A 20067-nucleotide genomic window follows, 5' to 3' on the forward strand; every position below is an offset into this window, starting at 1 on the left:
GAAATTAGATCAAATTGTGAAGGTTAAACAAACAGAAGTATGTAGGGGCAAAATTAGAAAGACCAAAGCACAAAATATCAGACTAGCTTGCAACATGAACCTTTTCTTGTAATCCTTTTTGGAATACGTTACAATCAAGAGGAAGACCAATGACTTGGTAGGTCTATTTCTCAATAAAGGGGAAAAAAAAACAGTAGAAAACGTGGAAGTGTCAGAGGTGTTTAATGAAGTCTTTATTTCAGTTTTCACCAAGAAGGTTGGTTACGAATGGATGCCTAACATAGTGAATGATGGTGAAAATGGGGTAAATTCAGAAGCTAAAATAGGAAAAGAACAAGTTAAGAATTATATTTAGACAAGTGAGGTGTATTCAAGCCACCAGGGTCTTATAAAATGCATCCTAGAATACTCAAGGAGCTGAGGAGATAGCTGAACCATTACAGGAGAGATTACAGAAAACCGGAAAAGGGCAAATATAGCGCCCATCAATAAAAAGGGATATAAAGACAACCCAGGGAATTAAAGACCAGTCAGCTTAACTTCTGTATCATGAAAGATAATGGAGCAAATAATTAAGAATCCATCTGCAAACATCTAGTCTGGAAGATACTAAGTAATGGCATGGATGTGTCAAGAGCAAAGCATGTTAAATCAACCTGCTAGCTTTCTTTAATAGGGTAACAAACGTTATGGGTGTGGGGGAGGGTAACAATAGATGTGATACACCTAAACTTTAGCAAGGCATTTAATTCAGTCTTGCATGACCTTCTCATTTACAAACTAAGGAAATGCAACCTAGATGGAGCTACTGTAACATAGATGCTTAGTTAGATAACTGTGAGAGTTGTAATCAATGGTTCAATCATGCTGGAAGGGCACCACATGTGCAGCTCCACAGGAATCCCAATCAGTTCTGGGTCCAGTTCTGTTCAAGATCTTCATTAAGTGATCTAAATAATGGCACAGAGACTACACCTATAAAGGTTGGGGATGATACCAAGCTGCGGTGGAGAAAGCTATCAGGAAAGAAATTATTTTAGATTTGATTTTAATGAATAGGGAGGAACTGGGTGAAAGTGATCTTGAAATGATGAGTTCATGATACTAAGGAACGGTGCTTTGGAAGACAGGATTATTGTTGAAAAATGATTTGAGCTAGGCTCCTTGCCAGCCCTCCTCCTCCTCCTCCTCCCCGTCCCCCACTCAGAAAAGCCAGCTGCACAGCTCTGTGAATGCTGAGATTGAAAGGGAAGGGGGGGGGGCGGGGGAAGAGGCTTCTCACGCTGCCCCATCCCCAGCAAAATCTTGTCGCTCCCATTGGCTGAAAACTGGCCAATCAGAGCAGCCTGTTTACAGGACAGGCAGCATGTTTTTGAAATACCTGTTCCCCAGGCTTGCAGCTTTCAGTTCAGAGCAGTACAAATGGCCCCTGCAGCTGCTTTGAGCATGTGTGGTGGCAGGAAAGGTTAACACCACCCTGGCTAGAGAACCACCTGGGATACTGGGCTCACCCCCCCCACCTGACTCCTGCATCCCCTCCTGCCCAGGCCCCCCATGCCAGCCTGCTCCTGCACCACCCTCCCACCAACTCCAAACCCACTTCCTGGCAGTCCTCTCCCACACTGAGCCCCACCACAGAGCCTGGAGAAGTTCTAGGAATCAAAAGGAAAACTCGCATAGAAATTAGACACATTTCAGTAAAGTCAGCATCTGAAGTTAGCTAAACACTCTTGACACCAGACAGTGTGTGCAGAGTTGCTTTTTCTAAGTCAAGGTACAACTGGGAAGACAAATATGCAAACGTTGTTGTTTTTACAAAGTTGCTTCTAAATTGGAATTGTATTTTAGTAGTACTATTTCCATGTGGAAACACTTGCTTCTAGCTTATTGTCTTCCCCTATCCCAAGCAGCTGAAACCAGAAGTCTTCCTATAGACAAGGTAGCAGCAAACTAAGCATGAGATCAGAATATAGGAAACATTATCCTCCCCTGAAAGGAAGGGGGTCTCTTTGGAAGAACTTGGTTACCATTTTTAGAAGTTTCCTTTTCCTTCACTTCTTCTGCTGTTCTGTGCGCTTTGGCGGCTCAGGCCATTCGCTGCAACAAAAGCGTCAGCCTCATCCAATTTCCTTTTCTCCACTCTCAATTGTTCGAAAGCATGATCAATGTCAGGATTTTCTCTGAACATGCAGAAACCAAAACACTGACCAGCTGAATTCTATGCACTGCACACAGCCTTCACTCTTCCTTCAAATGGAAATTTTCTGCACTAGCCATAACCTTGTCACTACAGCCTACACTTATTTATAGTTTATAACTTTTCAAGTATTGTTAGAATGGTGAGTGAATAATCAACGTCTCCAAGAAGTATGAGATATTATTTGCTGGGGAGGAAGAAAGAGGCAGAAAAAGGTTAGATAATTTGCTATAGCCCATCCCCTTAGAACTCATCTCCATGACCCTTTCGGGAAACAACATTGCTTCAAAGCTTTTCAGAGAACATGAAAATAACTAGCCAATGCATTTACAGATAGGGTTTGTTTTTTTTTATGAAAGATTTATTGAGCAATTCAGAGACCACTGGAAGTTTCAGAGTTAATAGTACAAAAGGTATGAAGTTTGCTTACAGGAAAGAACAATGTTACATGTCAGATTGTGGTTAAATTTAGCACGCATTCTAAATAGAAAAGATACAAACAGGAGGACTACAGCATACCGAGCTACACAGATACACAAAGGTTTTTGGTAAAAAAACAAAAAAAAAACAAAAGCACTGCAAAAAGTTGTTCTTCCCAAACCTCTCTTTTAATCCCCATTTCAGGTTAAAAGCAGGTAAACAATTCTCTCTCTATGGAAGGAGTGAAGCTTTCTGCAAGAATCCTAAGTAGACCTGCAATAAAGAAAGTATGTTTCAACAAGTGATCTTTAGACTTTTTAGAGCGCTCATATCTTTGACTGACATGTCTATACAAAATAAAGATTTTATTAATCCAAAACAGCACAGTCAGGACAACCTTTTCAATGTAGCAAAAGTAAGTAGCAGTTTGTCAGCATGTCATAAACTTCCCAAATATCCTTTGATTAAAAGGCACTGCTCTTCGATGAGTATAAAATTAAATTTCACAAATACATGATGGTTCACATTAATTTGAAAAATTAGAAAAAGGTCACTAGAAAGCACTACTAACTGAAGTTATTAGGCAGAGAGCTATGGAAATGCGTTTCATTTTCGAAGTAAACATTGATATGATGTATTCACACTACAGTATTTTGCACTAAAAAAATAATTCTTAAGACACCAGCTTTCTGGTGATTAAGCTTGGCACAAGCAACTTATATATGTCAGAAAAGCATATAAACCTCGTTAATGTTTTCAGAAATTCATTTAAAGATAGAAACAGGTCCAAATAGATGCCTGTCTAAATGCATTGCAATTACGTTACAATTATTTTCCAAATACACAGATATGCTCTGTCTTTTCTCAGCTCATTACTGACTCAAACAATTTGTCCTTCTGGGATCAATTGTTTGCTAATAAATAATTGTTTACAGTCACAAAATGATATTAAGGAGTATTCTGATTAGTTTTCCTTCTACAGCCTAATGAGATTCAAAACTAGCTGATTCCCAAGAGTCTAACCTTAACCTTACTGTGTTTAACAACCCAGGAAACGATGAACCATCTGTTTCAGAAAATAATGGAGGGCCAAGAGGAAATATTGTTTAATTGTAGATTAACCTCCTCAGAAGACAGAATGAAGCATCTACAGAATTAGCAGCCATCAATGGACAACCAACAACAGCTGAAACCAGTTTTTACTACCGCAAGCCACCAAACAATAAAGTATTTTAGTTTTACTTTACTATTTGTTTAAAACAAAACAAGTTTATCACAAGCAACATTATCTTCCGCCCAACAAAAGACCTATAGACACCAGACAAATCATTGTGCAACATCAATAGACAAAATAGTGTTGATTGTTCCAGCTATACCCATGAAGAGAGGCCACATACAAACTTACCCTCCCATCGCAGTTTGAACTTTGGAAGACAGGAATAACCCTCCCCCGTGTCCCACCCCACCCTGACTAAAAGCAACTGTAACATTATGCTATTTGGAATTTGAAAAAGTCACAAGGAAAGGATCCCCAAGCTGCTTAACCCTAAATGACACATAGCGCTTGCATATTAAAGCAGCTTCAACTACTTCACGGAACCTAAGATTGTAACTTGTACATCTGCTTACCTGCTTTAATTTGTAAATTAAAGATATTTTAAGATAATCCTTAGTTTATTAACGGTTGTATCTTTGGTGAGAGATACAAGATACAACTGAACTGAAATAAGAGACTGGTTCTTTGGAACTGAGAGTAACCTGATTATTATTGTGATTTTTGGTATAAGGGACCTTTTATCACACAGACTGGCTTGGTTGGGTGGCAAGACAGAGTTTGGAGTGCCATGGGGCTGTCTGTGACTCCATGCTACGTGGTTGTTATGGTGCTTGAGGAGTTCACAACTGATGCTTGGTTGGTGAAATCTAAGCATGGAATAGATAAGTGGAGCACAAAACCCAAACAGGTTTACAGTCTTCTCTGAGGTGAGCACCCAAGTTTGTGAGCCACTTCAGACACCCTGATTGTTATTCTAATGTTCTACCACTACCATATATTAAGATAAACATTAAAATTGTGATGTTTAAATCAAAGGTCACTGCATATCCTGCAGAGAAGTGCACTGAAACAGAATGTCAGACTAGTTGCTCCAAAGTGAGATGCAATACTGACTGATCCTCAAGACTATGTGGTTTATTAACATCAGAGGGTCCAAAATTCTGAAGCATGGCTTCCTCAAATTAGTAGAATAGTAATTCCCAGGACCAAAGGTTTAAAACGTAATCATTAAGCAGTCTGAGATTTAAAAAAGAAAACACTAGTGAGCAGTGCCAAACCTTGAGAACCTTAATAATATCCAGACTTTTAATCCTGTGTATTTAAGCCAATGCCAGATCACAAACAAAAGGTTATTCCAGTATATGATTCTGTATTATGTCAGTTTTTCCACTGAACTCTCTTTCATATGAGCATTAGCAGAAGCCTATTTTGCCTGGCACCAAAAATACTGTTTTCCCTTTGCCAGAAATGGTAGCACAGAGCCTGCTGTCAAAGGGTTACATACTCCAAATATAAAGAGATTGTTCTCCAGATAAGAGGATGGGGACTCCTTTACTTGATTTTATGCATTCCATAGAACCAGTTCATTGCTTTTGCTTTGAAGGGGAAAATGTTAGATACATTATCTATACATAAAAGGAAAAATGAATAGTTCAAAGTCTTAAAGATCCAACAGCACAAAATTTGCTCAAATAAATTATTCTTGAATTCTTCAACTTAATTTTTAAGTGAATTAGTAATAACTATATAGCTTCAAATAAAAGTGTGTATTCAAAAAGAATAGAAAGGTTAACATTCTTCTGCTACAAAGTAACTACACACAATTTTAGCCATCAGACATCTATCAACCTACGGATATTGAAAGCTTGGGAGAACAAGATAAAAATCGACTTCAGCCCTACTGTCAAGCTGCACTATCTAGCAGGCATCAATAGTGGTATTCATGACTTTAGCAAAATTAATAAATCCTGGGACAAATGCTAGAAAAGGTTCAAATACAGATGAAGCAGACTCACTTGGGTTTTGTTTCTGCATCTGTCACTTGACGAATAAAGATACCATCTTCAGGATGTTCAATGTCATCCATTTCATACATATACGATGATGCGATTGCAAGGGTGGTTCCATCATTACTGAAAGCAAGTGATGCTATGCTGGTGGGATATCGGTGAAACTGACACAATCGTTTCTTATTAAATGGATCCCAAATGTTTACAAATCCATCAGAGCCGCCTACAAATGTATTTTGGGGGAAAAAAAATAAATAAAAAGAGTTAAGATTTTAAAACAAGAAGAAAAACATACTGTTACAGTATTTAATGCAACCAGGCAGTGACAAACACTACAATGAATTATTTTGTCAGCTGCCCAAATATAGTATAAAGCAATTTTGTAACACAGAAGAGCCCATAATTGTGTTAAAGAAATTAATCTATTAAAGTCAGGAGCCACTGCAGAAAAAAAATTTAAATATTTTTTTAAAAAGCATTAAGTACAGTGTATCAAGTGTTCTGGTAACAGCTGAAACATCTTAACCTAAGCCTATCAAGAAATGGATGTACTTGAACATCTTTAGTACTAATGTTATATAACATGAAAAGCACTCCCTGTACCTGTAGCAAATGTATTGTGGACGTTATGGAAAGAAATGGCATTAACTGGATAAATCTGCTCAATATTATTCTCCTTTAATCTGTGACATTTGAATGCATATTTCTTCTTCTGTATTTCAGGACTTGGATCCAAATATTCTACTGCAACACGGCCTTCAATAGAGCTTAAAACATAACCCTACAAAAAAAAAAAACACCTATGGTCAGAATTACATGCATACATTTTGTTGTACATGATAATCTTAGAATTTCTAGAACCATACACAAAAATCTTTTTACAAAAATATTTGACTATTTACTTTCATATTTATAATTCCCTCATATACAATTCTGCACCCATCTACATAATTTAATAATCAAAAAGTCACAGAAAAAAAAAAAGCTTTCCTGCAAACGGTACTACATATAAAAGCTTGGAAAGTCTAGAACTGTTCCCTACAGGCCTAAGTCACATTTCTGATTTCAAACAAGGAGTGATCAGCAAGTTAAAGACCTGAACAGCCCAAATAGGTCTACGTCCCCAACCACAACTGTCATGGAAGTTCATAAGGTGACGGATCATATTTCCTTTATTACATTAAAAAGAGTTAATGAGTTCAGATTATTGTATTAAGCAACTCATTCAACTAAATACATAAAAAAAAAATCTGATTTTTTTTTAAACACGCAACCCCTGCAAAAAAGCAGCTGCTTCTCTACTCAACTATAGTACTGGCAAAAAGCAACTCTAAAGAGCTCTCTTCACTGTAATCTTGCCATGGTTTAGTATACAAGTGTCTCAGAAACAGGAAAAATGATTATGTTTACCTGAAGTAAGATTATTCAAATCCCAGACTACTATACAAGCTGAAGTGTCCAATCATAAATGGAACACCACTACCACAGGCAGCAGAGATGAAAAAGATACAGCTTTCTATTCAGTCATTCTACAGCTCTAGAATGAAATTTTAGAGGACAGGAGGGAGCTCCAACTTCCCTGTGGCAGCTTCCCAGCATCATGCTGCTGCGAGGCAAGCAGGGGCTCCAGCTCCCATTGCCAGGGGCTCTGGTTCCCACGCAACAGTCTTCCACCGCACAGCGAGGGCAAGCATGGGCTCTGGCTCCCAGCAATTCTGTCATCTGGCAACATCCGCTGAACAATGGATGTTGCCGGGTGAGAGAGTACCGGATCTGAGAGGTGTGACCTGTAGCACCTTTTAGAAGAAAAAAGTGATGGGGCTTTTTCAAGCAAACATTTTTTAACCACACCATTTTCTGCAAAGGAATATTGAACAAGTAGCTCAATATAAGTCATTAATTTTAAAATATCAACTATCAGTTCTTCAAATAAATAACTTTTTAAACGAATATAAAAACTTCAGCCTAGTGAGCTGAATAAGGAATCACCACAAATCTATTTTTTGTTATAGAAGATATCTGAATCAGGTACACGGTTACCGCACATCATGCTTACCTGTTTGTTTGGGAATGCTCTGATGCAACGGGTCTGATATTTCAGACTTGACTCTCTTCTTTGCTGGACATAACCCATGTTTCGCAGATCCCACACTAAAACTCTCCGACCTGCAGTCCCCACAATAAGTCGATCTCCAGATACAGACAGAGTGTAAACCTTTTCAAAGAAGTTTACAAAAATATTACAAGCTACATTATTAGCCTGGACATAAACATGTTATCATCAAGTGATAAATTAACCAGAATAAGCAATTAAAAAGCAGATGAACCTCTGCAACTAAGCTACAGGTTGTTTTTTCCAACCTGTAATTTCAGTCTTGGATGAACTGCAGTAGTCCGTGGAAGCATAGCTGATCTGGCACTACACAGCATAAAGATGCAAATTCTGCCTTAACTCGTGAAACTTAGTGTATAATTTAAAATACAACTTAATATTGTAGCACTGCATATGTAGAATTGAGAAGTGATGTTTAAGTAGTATGTACATATGATATTTTAAACAATAAATCAATTTTATTCCTTATCTCAGTAAGATCCACACAAGCCAAGTTTGATATTTCTGCTTTCAGCTACTATGTCACCATGTGCAGAGTTTCTGACTGCAACATATGTCAAACATGACATAAATGGAAAATTTTAGACCAAAAAAGTAATTTGCAAAAATCACAAGCAACTGGATGGGCGGGGGGAGATTATTCAATTTGGAACTCATGTTTACTCAATGTTCACAAGCCTGAAGCCACTACAGTACCGACCCTGTAGACAAATCACACAGTACCAAATATTCCGCCCCCCCCCCCGCTTTTTTTTTTTTTTAAATCCTCTCTCAAACATAAGCTTTAGTAATCAAAAGAGTATCACTAAGTGGTATGCTGCCAAGAAAAGAAATATTAAAACCAGTTTTCAGAGAGATTGAGCAACCACAATTCTACATAAAGCCAATCAGAGCAAAGCAAGTTGGCATGTCTGGAAAAAGAGCCTGTAAAGTACAATGCTACTTTGATAAGTAATACCATAGAGCTTATGTTTGTTTCCTCAACAACTTTCACACAGAATCTTTTAAGTTTGATAAAGACTGAGTTTCTAACTATTAGATGTGTACAATCAATGTGGAATCTGAAAGAAAATATAAAAATCAAGTTTGAGTCCTTTCGTCTCTCACCACCAATAAAGATTTTGCAATCAGAATTCAATTAAGCATCCTGAGGCCACATAGCAAGGAGAAAAATCGAGCTATTGCACAGTGGTACTACTCATGCTGGAATGTTAACAGGAGACTTAAAGAGTAAAAACAAGCTTTTGGTAAAAAAAGTTAACGTGAAATAGATAATATTCTAACTTATGTTGTCAGGATCTCACCATAATTGAAAAAATGTATTTTTCATTACTTATGCTGTTTAATTTTGACATCTGTTTATACAGCAAACCTAGAGAAGTCAACTTTGTTTACTGGTTTTGAGTACTACCAAGAATGCTGCTGAGTTTTCCTAAAACTAAGTAAATGCTTAAACAAAACCAACTTTTCATTTAATATAATGAATACAATTCCACGCATGTCAGACTTTGTGAAAGGAGTTTTTACACAACAGCTTTCTTCCTAAACTATCTAACAAGGTCTTCTATGTATGATGTTACCTTCATTCAGGCATGTGGTCTTGCCAATTAGCTAAGTTTCTAAAAACATACTTAAACATTTAATGTTCGTCCTTGCTTTTTAGTGAGTTGGCTCTGCAATTTGCCAGATAGTTCTGAAGAAATCTAATTTCCCCATCCTACTTGCCTTTCTTTTAAGCAAGGAAAATATCAGCCCAAAGCTAGGACATGCATTTGAACAACAGTCCATTTAAACATGGATTAAATAAATCCCAAAAGTTTATAGAATAGTCAATAAACTACTCTACTTCAGATTGTATAGTGAAAAGATTTGAATGGTCTACTCTTATATTGACAGTCACAAGTAGTTAAATATTTACAATAATGATCACTTGTGACTACTACATAAAATGTGACGTGGGTATAAACAGACGTTCACGCAAACAATACAAATTTTCACACATACAGGAACAATCATGTTACAAACATTAAACAGCCTAAATCATCTCTATAAATGTTATGTCATACCTGTATAATAAGCATTCTTTCTACACATCACAATCATAAATCAAATGCAACCACTGTCATGTGGTTGACTAGATGTACACATTTATCAAAGGCAACATTAAAAAGGTGACATAATGAACTTTGCTGAACCAATAAGTAGCTTGATTCAATGTGCTGTCCTTTACACGATATTGTCAGTAATTCATCATATTTCTTTATATACAACTATAAATAATAAACTACAAAAAAGCGATTATTTAATTCAGAATAAAGTTCTTACTAGAAGTAGATTCAGCTATCTTGTGGCAAAAATAATCCCTGTTTAGATACAATATACAACATAATGCTAAATTCTAACTACAACTGAACAACATGTATAATCTAAAAGGAATAGATTAAACCAACAGGCATTCGCAAACTGTAAAGTGTTCCTTAAAATAGCTAGCCTCTGGTTATGACGATAGAATAATATGAAATGATATTTCACATATGTCACAGACTGTTTTCTGGACTGAAAAGGCTAGTAGTCTATGCGACTAAAGCTTACAATGTCATCTTTTATTCTTTTCCTTCTACACTGCCAGCAGCAGAGTTGTATAGTTACAACAGCAGACAGCAGTACATGTTCTGTACTAATACTGACTAAAATTCAACTTCTCACAAAAATTAAACTTATTTCATCTTATCTTTCTCACACAGTAATTTGTTCATATATTACTTTCTACCACCATCCAATTTTCTACACAAAAGACTACCACAGATTTCAAAATTATTGAATTCTTTGTTCCTAACTCTCCTAGAGCAGAGGTGCAGCAGATCACCTCTGGGGCTCAGAAGTAAATTTTTTGGGGAACAGTGTACAACACATCCTTCTATACATCTCACTGAAGCTAGTGACATCAGTCCTATTTCCATAAGTTGTATATTTTCTTCAAATGTGTCTCAATGTACAAGAATTTGATTTGTTTATCAAAAGTACAAAAGTAGTGTTGAGCAAGTCCTACTATCCCAATGAGAGCTGGAATCCTTCGACTAAGGAATACTGTACTAATCTTCACAGACCAGCTATCAACTGACACGACGTACAGAACACTATAAACCAAAACATACGTTTCCACTTTGCACTGGTCTACACTACAAAACTATTTCAGTATGAACAATGCACACCCCCCAGTGATGTTGTTATAATGACTTATCTATGGTAAACAGCACAATGTCCAACAGAACTTCCACCACAGTGCTACCACCTCTTGCAGGTGGAATTAAGCTGATAGGAAAGTTCTCCCCACTCAGCTTAGAGCACCTTCAACAATGCAGCTGCCATAAATCCGTAGCACAGACTTGCTCTTGGTAGTTATTTCTCCTCTCTCAGCTAATATACACGTTTTTAGGTCTTATAACAGCAATAGTGCCAAGGTAGCACATTTCGTAAAGGCCCTTAACTGTGTCACAAGACATCCTCTCACCTAGACTGACTAAAAAGAAATGCCTTGCTTGAAAGACGTTAATTCTAATCAGTCACTGGATGCATTATATGAACTTCAACAGATGATAGTACAGTTAGCATTAATTTATAGAGTTGTTGTTGTTTACATACAAACCTTTTCAGGCTGAGAGAAAGTTCCTGCATTGCAAGGAGTTCTGGGATCCCACAATTTGACTGTTTGATCCCAACTTCCAGTCACCATTACATTCACTTCTGGACAATATTCAACACATCTAATAGGAGCATCATGTGTGCCAACTAGGTTTTCTGCAAGAGAATATATTAGATGTAACTATACTGATTCCATTAAAATCTACAATTGTTGAATAAAGCGGGCAGAACAATATTCATACAGAAGTAAACTAATCTATCATTCACTAATGCGTTTGCACGCTGAGACATCTCCTAAAGAGCACTTGGTCTTCTGATCTTTGCAATCAATATACTTTTAAAAGTGTTAAATGTAGACTGTCTAGATACTGGCTGCAACTGTCAAGGGAGCTTAAGGGCATTAGGCAGCCACATGGAGATTTTCAGAGACATGAAGGGGAGTTAGATGCCCAACTGTGATTGACTCTCAGTGGGAGCTGAGCACCTACATCTTAGGCTTTTTTGAAAGTCCAGGCCATTAACTGCATATTACAAAAGTTTATCAGCCTAAGTGTGGGACAGGCATATTAGCTCGTAGCCTTGCCACTTGTGGGTAATTAGGTACTCCTAACAAAAGGCAACAATGAAACAGTCATAGCACAGCATAATTCATTTCACACCTACCTACCACATAATACAGAAAAACAGTATGAGATTTTTAAAGTTGTATTGGTACTCTGCCTACAAAACCTAGCTCCTTTGTTATCATAATTCAAACCTCTTTGAACAGAAAGAAAATTCTAACCAGAAAGATTATGAAACTTCTATAAAGTTCCCTTAAAAAAAATCTTGAGACATAAGTCATCCCACCCCACCCCACCCCCCAAAAAAAAAGGAGCCTTCCTACGTGTCCTGTTGGAAAACTGGGCATCACCCCTCCCCAGTGTTACTTTGAACCCAGAAGACCAAGTGCTCTTTTGGCCTCACTATGTCATGATCAAATCTTAATCACACTCCTGGTACAAGACTTAATATTGCCCATCTTCTTCCAACTCCAGCTACAACAGTTTGGAAAACAAACTGGGAAGAAATGTGTTTCTGGCAGACTTCTTTAAAAAAGGAAAATGGTGAGTTGTTTGACAGTGCTCTAAAGTTTGAATGTTCCATCACAGAAACTGATAGTAGGCAAAGTGCAAGCGAAGTGGTAAAGAAGGCATAATAAAAATTGCATTTATCACAAGTACCACCGCCGCCGCCACTCATACGCATGCATCTACTCACTAAAAATATAAAAATTTTATTTTATGAGTTTAAAAGGTAAACATAAGACTAAACAAAAGATTATGGTTAATGTAAGCAAAGCTGGTACCACAAGTAAGCTTAATTCTTGCATTTCCTAACTTGTGTGTGCTTCTCTCTGCAACCTTGATATTTATAATATAATGCATATAAGACATGATGCTGTACATATTAACATAATGAGATTAAGCCAGCAGATAAATAACTTGAGACCATAGGTTTCATTCTGCTTAGAACTGTCTATGGCTAATTCAATGTTTAATTTATCTAATAACTTCACAAAATACACAATATATGAAAGGAAATGGAGCTTCTCCCATGATACCTGTGAGTGCTTTCTAAAATATACACTTAAGTAGAAAGAGGGTTCGAGAATCAAACATCTTTTATTCTTTAAGCCAATATCCATTATTTAAAAAAACCCACAACCATATACTATTTTATTTCTTTTCAATTAACTTATAGTTCTAAAATTGAAACTCCTCTGGTTACTTGTTCATTTAAAAACAATCCATTACAGCATTCAGTCTGCTTACCTTGGTCCGTGTTCAAATCATGCATTTTCAACTGCTGATCTAGTCCTCCACTCCAGGCATGTGTAGGATCCTGTAAAGTAACAAATTCTGCTTTACTGTATGTTCGGTTTTCTTGGCTTAAGTAAGTGCTGTGGTGTCACACACAACCTCCTGGGCATATTATAAAGAAAAATGGGGATTCATAGATAGTGGAGGTGTGGTTAAGGTCCTGAACCTACAATCAGCTCCACACAGGTGGACCATGGCACCCGTCAGACCTTCTGAAATCAAGTTAAGAATATTTTAGAAAGAAAGTATTTTATGATATTCGCTTTGGTTTCTGTAAAAGAATATCATTAGAAATTGCAATTTGTTAGAGTGTATAAACAAATTTATTATTCCCATTTTCTATCACATGCAGATTCTTCAAACAACTGTCAGTGCTATTGACTTCTGGTGTGTCCAAGTACAAGGGGCACCATCACCTCCCATGCACCCTCTTGCAGCTGAGCGTGGCTCTGAGGAGGCCTGCCTCAGTTCTCCTCCTCAAAGAGATCACTAACAGCCCAGTCAAGGAGAACCCAAAATCTACTTTACAGCACTACCTCTCCCTTCAATAAAGCTTTCAGAAAGCACATTTGTATAGGCTGAACCTCTCTAATTCAGCACCTTCAGGACCTGACCAGTGCCAAATGAGAGAATGCACCAGACCGTGGGAGGTCAGTACTGTCTAGCAGTATTACCAACACTTCCATTGCTTACTGGGCTCTTAGAAGTAATTTAGGAGTAAATTATAACTAAATAACAGCACAGAACACACAGCCAGGACTGGTGGCTCTAAAAAAACTTTATCAAACCAGAGGAAGCTTAGCCAGGTGACTTCTTGATGTGGCCAACTAAAATCATGTCAGATTATGGGTGTTGCCACAAGAGAGTTTCAGATGAGAGAGGTTCAACAACGGTACTAAGGCTCCTACTTCAGAGACTAGACAAAGTCCCAAAACAGAAGTCTGTAGGGTCTGGCAGCAGCACTTTCTGCTGTACAACCTCAGGCTTCTCCACTGCCATGAGTGTTTTTGTCATCTCGTTCAAGATCTCTCCCAGGCCTGCCTATCTGGAGGATTCTGCCTAGTTTAGGCACCCGGGGTGCTCCCTTCCTCCAGAGCCACCTTTTTTCTCTGAAGTTTCCCCAACTGAACTCCCAAAAGCCTTTCATTTGGCCCAGGAGCTTCTTAATTAACTGTCTTTCAGTTAACTTGAACCTGATCATGAAAGCTGCCTTTTGTCATTACAATAGTGCAGGTGTAAATACTACAATGCTCCTCCTGCCACTCTCCTGCTTTTCTGACAAAATGCAACCACCTTGACAAGAAGCATTGAGTTTTAGTGGCAAAGCTAGATCAACAAAACATCAGCATAGACACTGTATTAGTTACCTTTCCGTAACTGGCCTCCAGGATGTATCCCACAATACCTACCATGACCGCTCTGCTCACTGTTTTGAACTCCGCTGCCTTGCATCCAGCTACGTAAGCATGCATGCCTGTTTCATAGCCCCAGGATGTTCTGAAACTACTCAGCGTGTAGAGCTCACATAGGACTACAGCAGGCATACAAGGCACCTGACTTTTTGTAGCTCTTTGGAAGCAGCAACATGTCCCTGCTGCTTCTAAATGAAAGAACAGCAATGGGGTGCCATGCACCATCCCTGCCCCACCCTGAGTGCTGGCTCTGCAGCTGCCAATATCCAGAAACCACTGCCAATGGGAGCTACAGGGGCAGCGTGCAGAGGTGCACAGCTACACCTCTGCGTACGAGCTGCAGGAACATACCAACAGTTACTTGCAGGGAGCCACTGGAGGTAAGCACGTCCAGATCTGACACTTTGAAACCCCTCCCATGCCCCAAGCTCCCTCCCACAGCCAAACTGTCCCACCAGAAGCAGTGCCTCACACCCTCTTCCATGAACCCCTTTCCCTGAATCTCCTCCTGCCCCCAATCTCTCTCAGCGCAGTATTGAAAACTGGATTCCCCACAGATGATGCTGTTATGTCTAGATAAGGCATCTTTAAGGCAGCTTTGCACATCACAGGCCTGAAGCAGCCCTAGAATATCTGAGGCTCACCGGTTATATGTTTAACAATAAATGGTAATGTTGACTTGCTTTTTAAAGCAATTTTTAATAGTTAAAGAGACAAATATTAGAATACAAATAATGTAACCAAGTTTCAGAATTATTGCAACCTCTCAATATTACAGCAAGATCATTGCTTTCAGTTGACACAAGCAGGCCAAAGGTCATCTACCCTGAACTAGGGAAAAAAAATATAATTCCATGTCTGTCTGAATGCTACTTAAAAGAAGCACCCAAGATCACTATGATAAAAACTAGAGCAACATTTTCTTTTGTTCTGTCTGTTTACTCTGTATATGATTACACTGTCTGTATAATCCATTTCACTACAATCAAGCGTTACCTCCATTCATAAGCATCTCTGACGCAGCAATAAAAAGAATAAATTTCAGTCATAAAACCACAAACAACAATGGGGAAATGCAGCTTTTATACACTTTTTAGGAGTTGATTGCAATTCAAGCAGCCACTGTCCCCTTTAAGAAATTAAAGTAGTTTCTGTGCACTAGACAAAATGACATACTCACATAAAATGCACAGTCAAGCACAGCTCCTGAATGTTGATACTTGAGTCTCATGGTGTTGGCAGGCACATCATAGAGACGAACAGAAGTATCCCAAGATGAAACAAGCAGAAACTGAGATGTGTTAGGACTAAACTTTACAGATGAGATACCATCTTCGGGTGGTTGGTTTAATTTAAATTCGTTCGATCCAGTCATCTGAATTAGGATGACAGAAAAGTTAGTAGTAATTACAATAATTCACACAAGTTAGAAACATCAAGTTTGTGGAACAGTCAATACATCAAAAAACTAACAATGTATTTTTGATAATAGTTCTGTTTATCATTTTAAAGCACCTAAATGTGTGCTAGACACTATACAGAAATCAAAGGAAGGCACAGTCCCTGACCCAAACTGCTTGTCACCCAAAGCCCTTAAGCATGTGTGCAGTCCCTTCTGAATTCACTGTGTCCAAAAAAAGAATTAGATAAATTCATGGAGATCCCATACATCAACAGCTATTAGCCAACATCATGTTGTGTATCCCTACTCTTCCAGCTGCTAAAAGCTAACAATGGATGACAGGGATAGCTCAACTCATTCCCTCTGAAGCATCTGGCACAGGCTACTGTCAGAAGAATGGATACAGGATTCAATGGACCACTGGCCTGATCCAGTAAGGCCTCTCTCTTGTCATACATAAGTATTTTTAAGATTGGGGATTAAATTACGTATAATGACAGAAGTGACAAATGTAGGGATTGCATGTAATCATAAAAAAAAAGTTTACAGCAATGTAATGCACACGGTGTCTCTGACCCCATTCTGGGTGCTCTCATCCCTGTCCAGTGTTGCACCCCCAACATCCTTCCCTTCCTCAAACAGCCTCAAAGTAATTTCCTATCCCCAGGTATTTCTGTGCTCCAGAACAGCCCCTAAGTACTCATGCTGTCTCCTCCCCTTCAGCCCCCCCAAATAACTTCAATTCCCACTTCCTCTCCTCCAAGGAAGCTAAACAAAAAATCAGTCGCTTCCCATGAAAATATCTTTCAGTGTCCCCTCTCTCTTCTGACAAAGGATGTTTCTCTAAATGACTGGAAAGCATGGTATTTGTGTACATACATGTGTATTTATGTATTAACTACCCAAGGTATTAAAATTGCTTGCTGTTTCATCATCTCTACAGTATGCACAAGATCTAATTGTTTCTCCATGCCCCAACAGATAACAGTATTTTGCATTCCCTCATATTCTGGCATGGTTATTGCAACTATTTCCTTGGCTTTCCTTATACCTGCAGAGCTCTTATTCAGTTTACTCAAAATATAGCTACTAATATTATCTTTATTATCCTATTGATTGTACTTTGAATCTCTGATTTTTCTCTGTTGAATCAAATTTAGACCTCTCCTTCGCTGCCAACCTAACTGCCTGTCTCTACTTATCTAGCTATGCTATGGAAATTACCAAAAAGTTAAAATGGTTATTAAACTTATTGGAGCAGTTGTATAGTCAAGTTAAAATTCTTTAATGTGATAAACTTCCATGAAGTGTCTGGGAATGGATTGGAATGCTTCTGAAGCATTTCGTGTACTGTGACTCTAATTGGTGACCTTTTTTGCTGGGGGTTGGGGGGAGGAGAGATGGGAGGGTGACGTTGGCTTCTTGGTAGTTTTCCTCCAATAGGCAATACAGTATTGTTTTGCCTTCCATTCCTCTGGGGCTGAGAGAATCATCCAGGCACATACCCAGGATAGCATTTAAGGAATGTGCATGTAGGCTGCCAGGATGAAGGTGGAAAACGGGATCGGTGTGCCCAGACAATGGTACTGAGGGGGACCTGCCTGCCCTGAATATGTAATGTTGCGTGGGGGAGGAGGGATCAATCTCCAGAGACTTTAACTGGGAACCAAAAGGCCCATTCACAACTGCAGGCATGGGAGCACAGGCTGGGGACCATGCAGGGAGGAAAACCATGCCTAGGACTAGATGGGGAAAGGGGAGGCAAAAGCTAGAGGACAGGTACCCAAGACAGGACTCTGAGAACCATGCACCAGGGACAATCCTGCATAGGACAGGTGGCAGGAGGGGGCCACAAGTGCATGAAACATGGGCAGCAGCTGGAATTGAGGGATCATGTAGGCACCCTAGATGAAAGCATCTGTGGAAATGGATTGGGGGCACCCAGTGCTAGGACTATGGATTGGTGTGGAGAATATGGGAACAAGTTTGTAGCCCCACAGGCTTCGGGAAGGGGGAGGCCTGAGCAGAGATTAGGAGGGGCTGAAGCAGACCAGGGCTGAGTCCTGTGTGGAGCCTTGGTTGGCAGAGGGAGCCTTGAGAACACCTGATTCTTACTCGCAGAAGAGGAAAGTGGGGGCAAAAACCTGTCAGGGGAGCCCCAAGGAAGGAGGCTATAGGGCAGCAGGGCCCGTGGAAGGCGCCTGGCTGAAAGGGCCCCAGAGGACTCGAGACAGGGCAGGTCGCATTGATGGCCTGAAGCCCGGTCGGGCGAGACATGGCCCCATGGGAGGGGGGCATCGGGAAGGACCCCGAAACACCAGACAGAGACCCTGCGCGAGGAGCCTGGGGGGAGCAGAAACCGGGGAGGGCGGCCTAGGGGCGGCCCCGAATGTGGGGAGAGGAGCTGCGAGCAGCCGGGGCGGAGAAGGCGCTAGCGGAACTGGGGCCGGCCAACACATACTCCCCGCTGGGCGAAGCGAATCGCTCCCTGCCGCAGCCGCCCGCCCGATCGCGGCTCCGGGCCCCTATGCATAAAGCCCGGCCTACCTTGCCGGCGATCCCGTCTATAGCGCTTCTGGGCCTGCCAACAACCGCCACCACTCCGCCCGCGCGCGCGCGCGCACACCCCACAGCCGCTTGCCCCGCCCCACCGCGCGCGGGCCTTGCCCATTGGCAGGTTTGAATGACGAAGCCACTGATCGTAGCATACCCTGCGTGCCCACGTGCAACTATACCTCCCAGCATGCAACGCGCTACGCTCCCCGGCGCGTCTCTTGGCGCTGACTACACTTCCCAGTACGCCACAGGAAGAGGGTGCGCGAGAGGAGCGGCTCTCTGGCTGCACCGTGGCATGCTGGGACTTGCAGTGCGCGCGCCGGCCCCCTTCTGACGCAGGCGGAGTAGCCGTCTCTGGCCAAGGGGATCTCTTTGCCTTGGTGCTTGTGGGACATAAGAGAAACGGGTTGTGCCGCTCCAGCTGCTGCTCTCCTTTGGGGGGAGGGGCGCTGTTGAACCCCAGGTGGGATCACTAGCAGGAGGCTTCCCCTCGCTCCGCAGCGGGACTCCACCCCGCGCCGCTCCTCGCACAGGCTGGCTCCTGCTTCACCTATGCTCCATTGTGATCAAAGGTTCAGGTGTATTTTTACACCCATTCGCCCACGCGGGAGACATAGGTATTGGTGCCTACCCAGGCCCACCCCCGTTCTTTCTTTGCATCCATTTATCCATAACTCACACTAGTCCCATTCATGCACCATCCATCCCCTCGATCCATGCATCTTACTGTTAACTCCATCCGTGTACTGGTTGTCTCCACGGCCCCCCATCCGCACACCACACTCCCGCAGAACTCTGTGCTACCAGGCAGAAGATGTTCCCCTAAGTTCCCCTAGAACAGACGGAAGTGCACTTTCCGTTCTGGGCCCCACAAGAAATAGAGGCTCGTGCAATTAGTGCTCTTGCTTCTCATTTTATTTGCCTTTTTTTTTGCATGTATCTGTTTGAGTTGAGAGTCTTAGAAAAACCAGTTGCATTAAAACTGGCCTTGTAGGATTCTCTGTTTTTCCTCCCCCTCTTCTCAAACAAGTTCGACAGCTGAAAATGTATCTTTCTTCATTCCCATCTTCCTCTCTGTTGCTACTTAGCTCTCTAAATACCTATTATTCAACTCTTTAAAGCTTTGTGGGACACCCCTTGTATGATATTCATTCCTGCAACGGAATTGTCATATTCCACTTGTTCTCTTCCTGTCTCTGATATAGCTGTAGCGTTTCCTTTGTAGTTTTAAGCGATTTCGTTTCTCTCTCTCACTCGCTCGCTCGCTCTTTAATACTTGGACATCAAAAGTTCTTCTGACTTATTTGCATAATCTTACCTCTCATTGGGCTTTATTAATGAGAAATACAAAGAACAATAAGCCTCTGAGGAAAGGGTCAAATTTGTTTTAGTCGGAA

General features: G+C 40.4%; 1 protein-coding gene across 2 annotated transcripts; it reads right to left on the reverse strand.

Moving 5' to 3' along the window:
• Window positions 1-2539: 2539 nt before the first annotated feature.
• BUB3 (BUB3 mitotic checkpoint protein) lies at window positions 2540-18752 on the reverse strand. Of its 2 annotated transcripts, XM_074999729.1 has the most exons (8): window positions 18662-18752; window positions 15893-16087; window positions 13253-13322; window positions 11443-11594; window positions 7740-7898; window positions 6287-6464; window positions 5690-5906; window positions 2540-2890 (listed from the first exon to the last, which is right to left on the reverse strand). In XM_074999729.1, exons 2-8 carry the CDS (start codon window positions 16085-16087, stop codon window positions 2881-2883), a joined length of 981 nt encoding a protein of 326 aa, XP_074855830.1. In that variant the 5' UTR covers window positions 18662-18752; the 3' UTR covers window positions 2540-2880. The 2 variants fall into 2 exon arrangements, with proteins under 2 accessions (XP_074855830.1, XP_074855831.1); XM_074999730.1 differs by lacking the exon at window positions 2540-2890 and having other exon boundaries at window positions 5686-5906.
• Window positions 18753-20067: the final 1315 nt, after the last annotated feature.

This window comes from Carettochelys insculpta, chromosome 7, assembly GCF_033958435.1.
Source record: "Carettochelys insculpta isolate YL-2023 chromosome 7, ASM3395843v1, whole genome shotgun sequence".
In the NCBI taxonomy this organism is placed as follows: domain Eukaryota; kingdom Metazoa; phylum Chordata; order Testudines; family Carettochelyidae; genus Carettochelys; species Carettochelys insculpta.

Excerpts from the sequence above, each read along its gene's own strand:
- BUB3 (XM_074999729.1), bottom strand. The coding sequence starts at position 16,087 with ATGACTGGATCGAACGAATTTAAATTAAACCAACCACCCGAAGATGGT. Across the intron at positions 7,899-11,442 it reads CTTTCTCTCAGCCTGAAAAG|GTTTACACTCTGTCTGTATC; the intron begins GTTTGTATGTAA and ends TTCTTTGAAAAG. Across the intron at positions 5,907-6,286 it reads CCACAATACATTTGCTACAG|GCGGCTCTGATGGATTTGTA; the intron begins GTACAGGGAGTG and ends ATACATTTGTAG.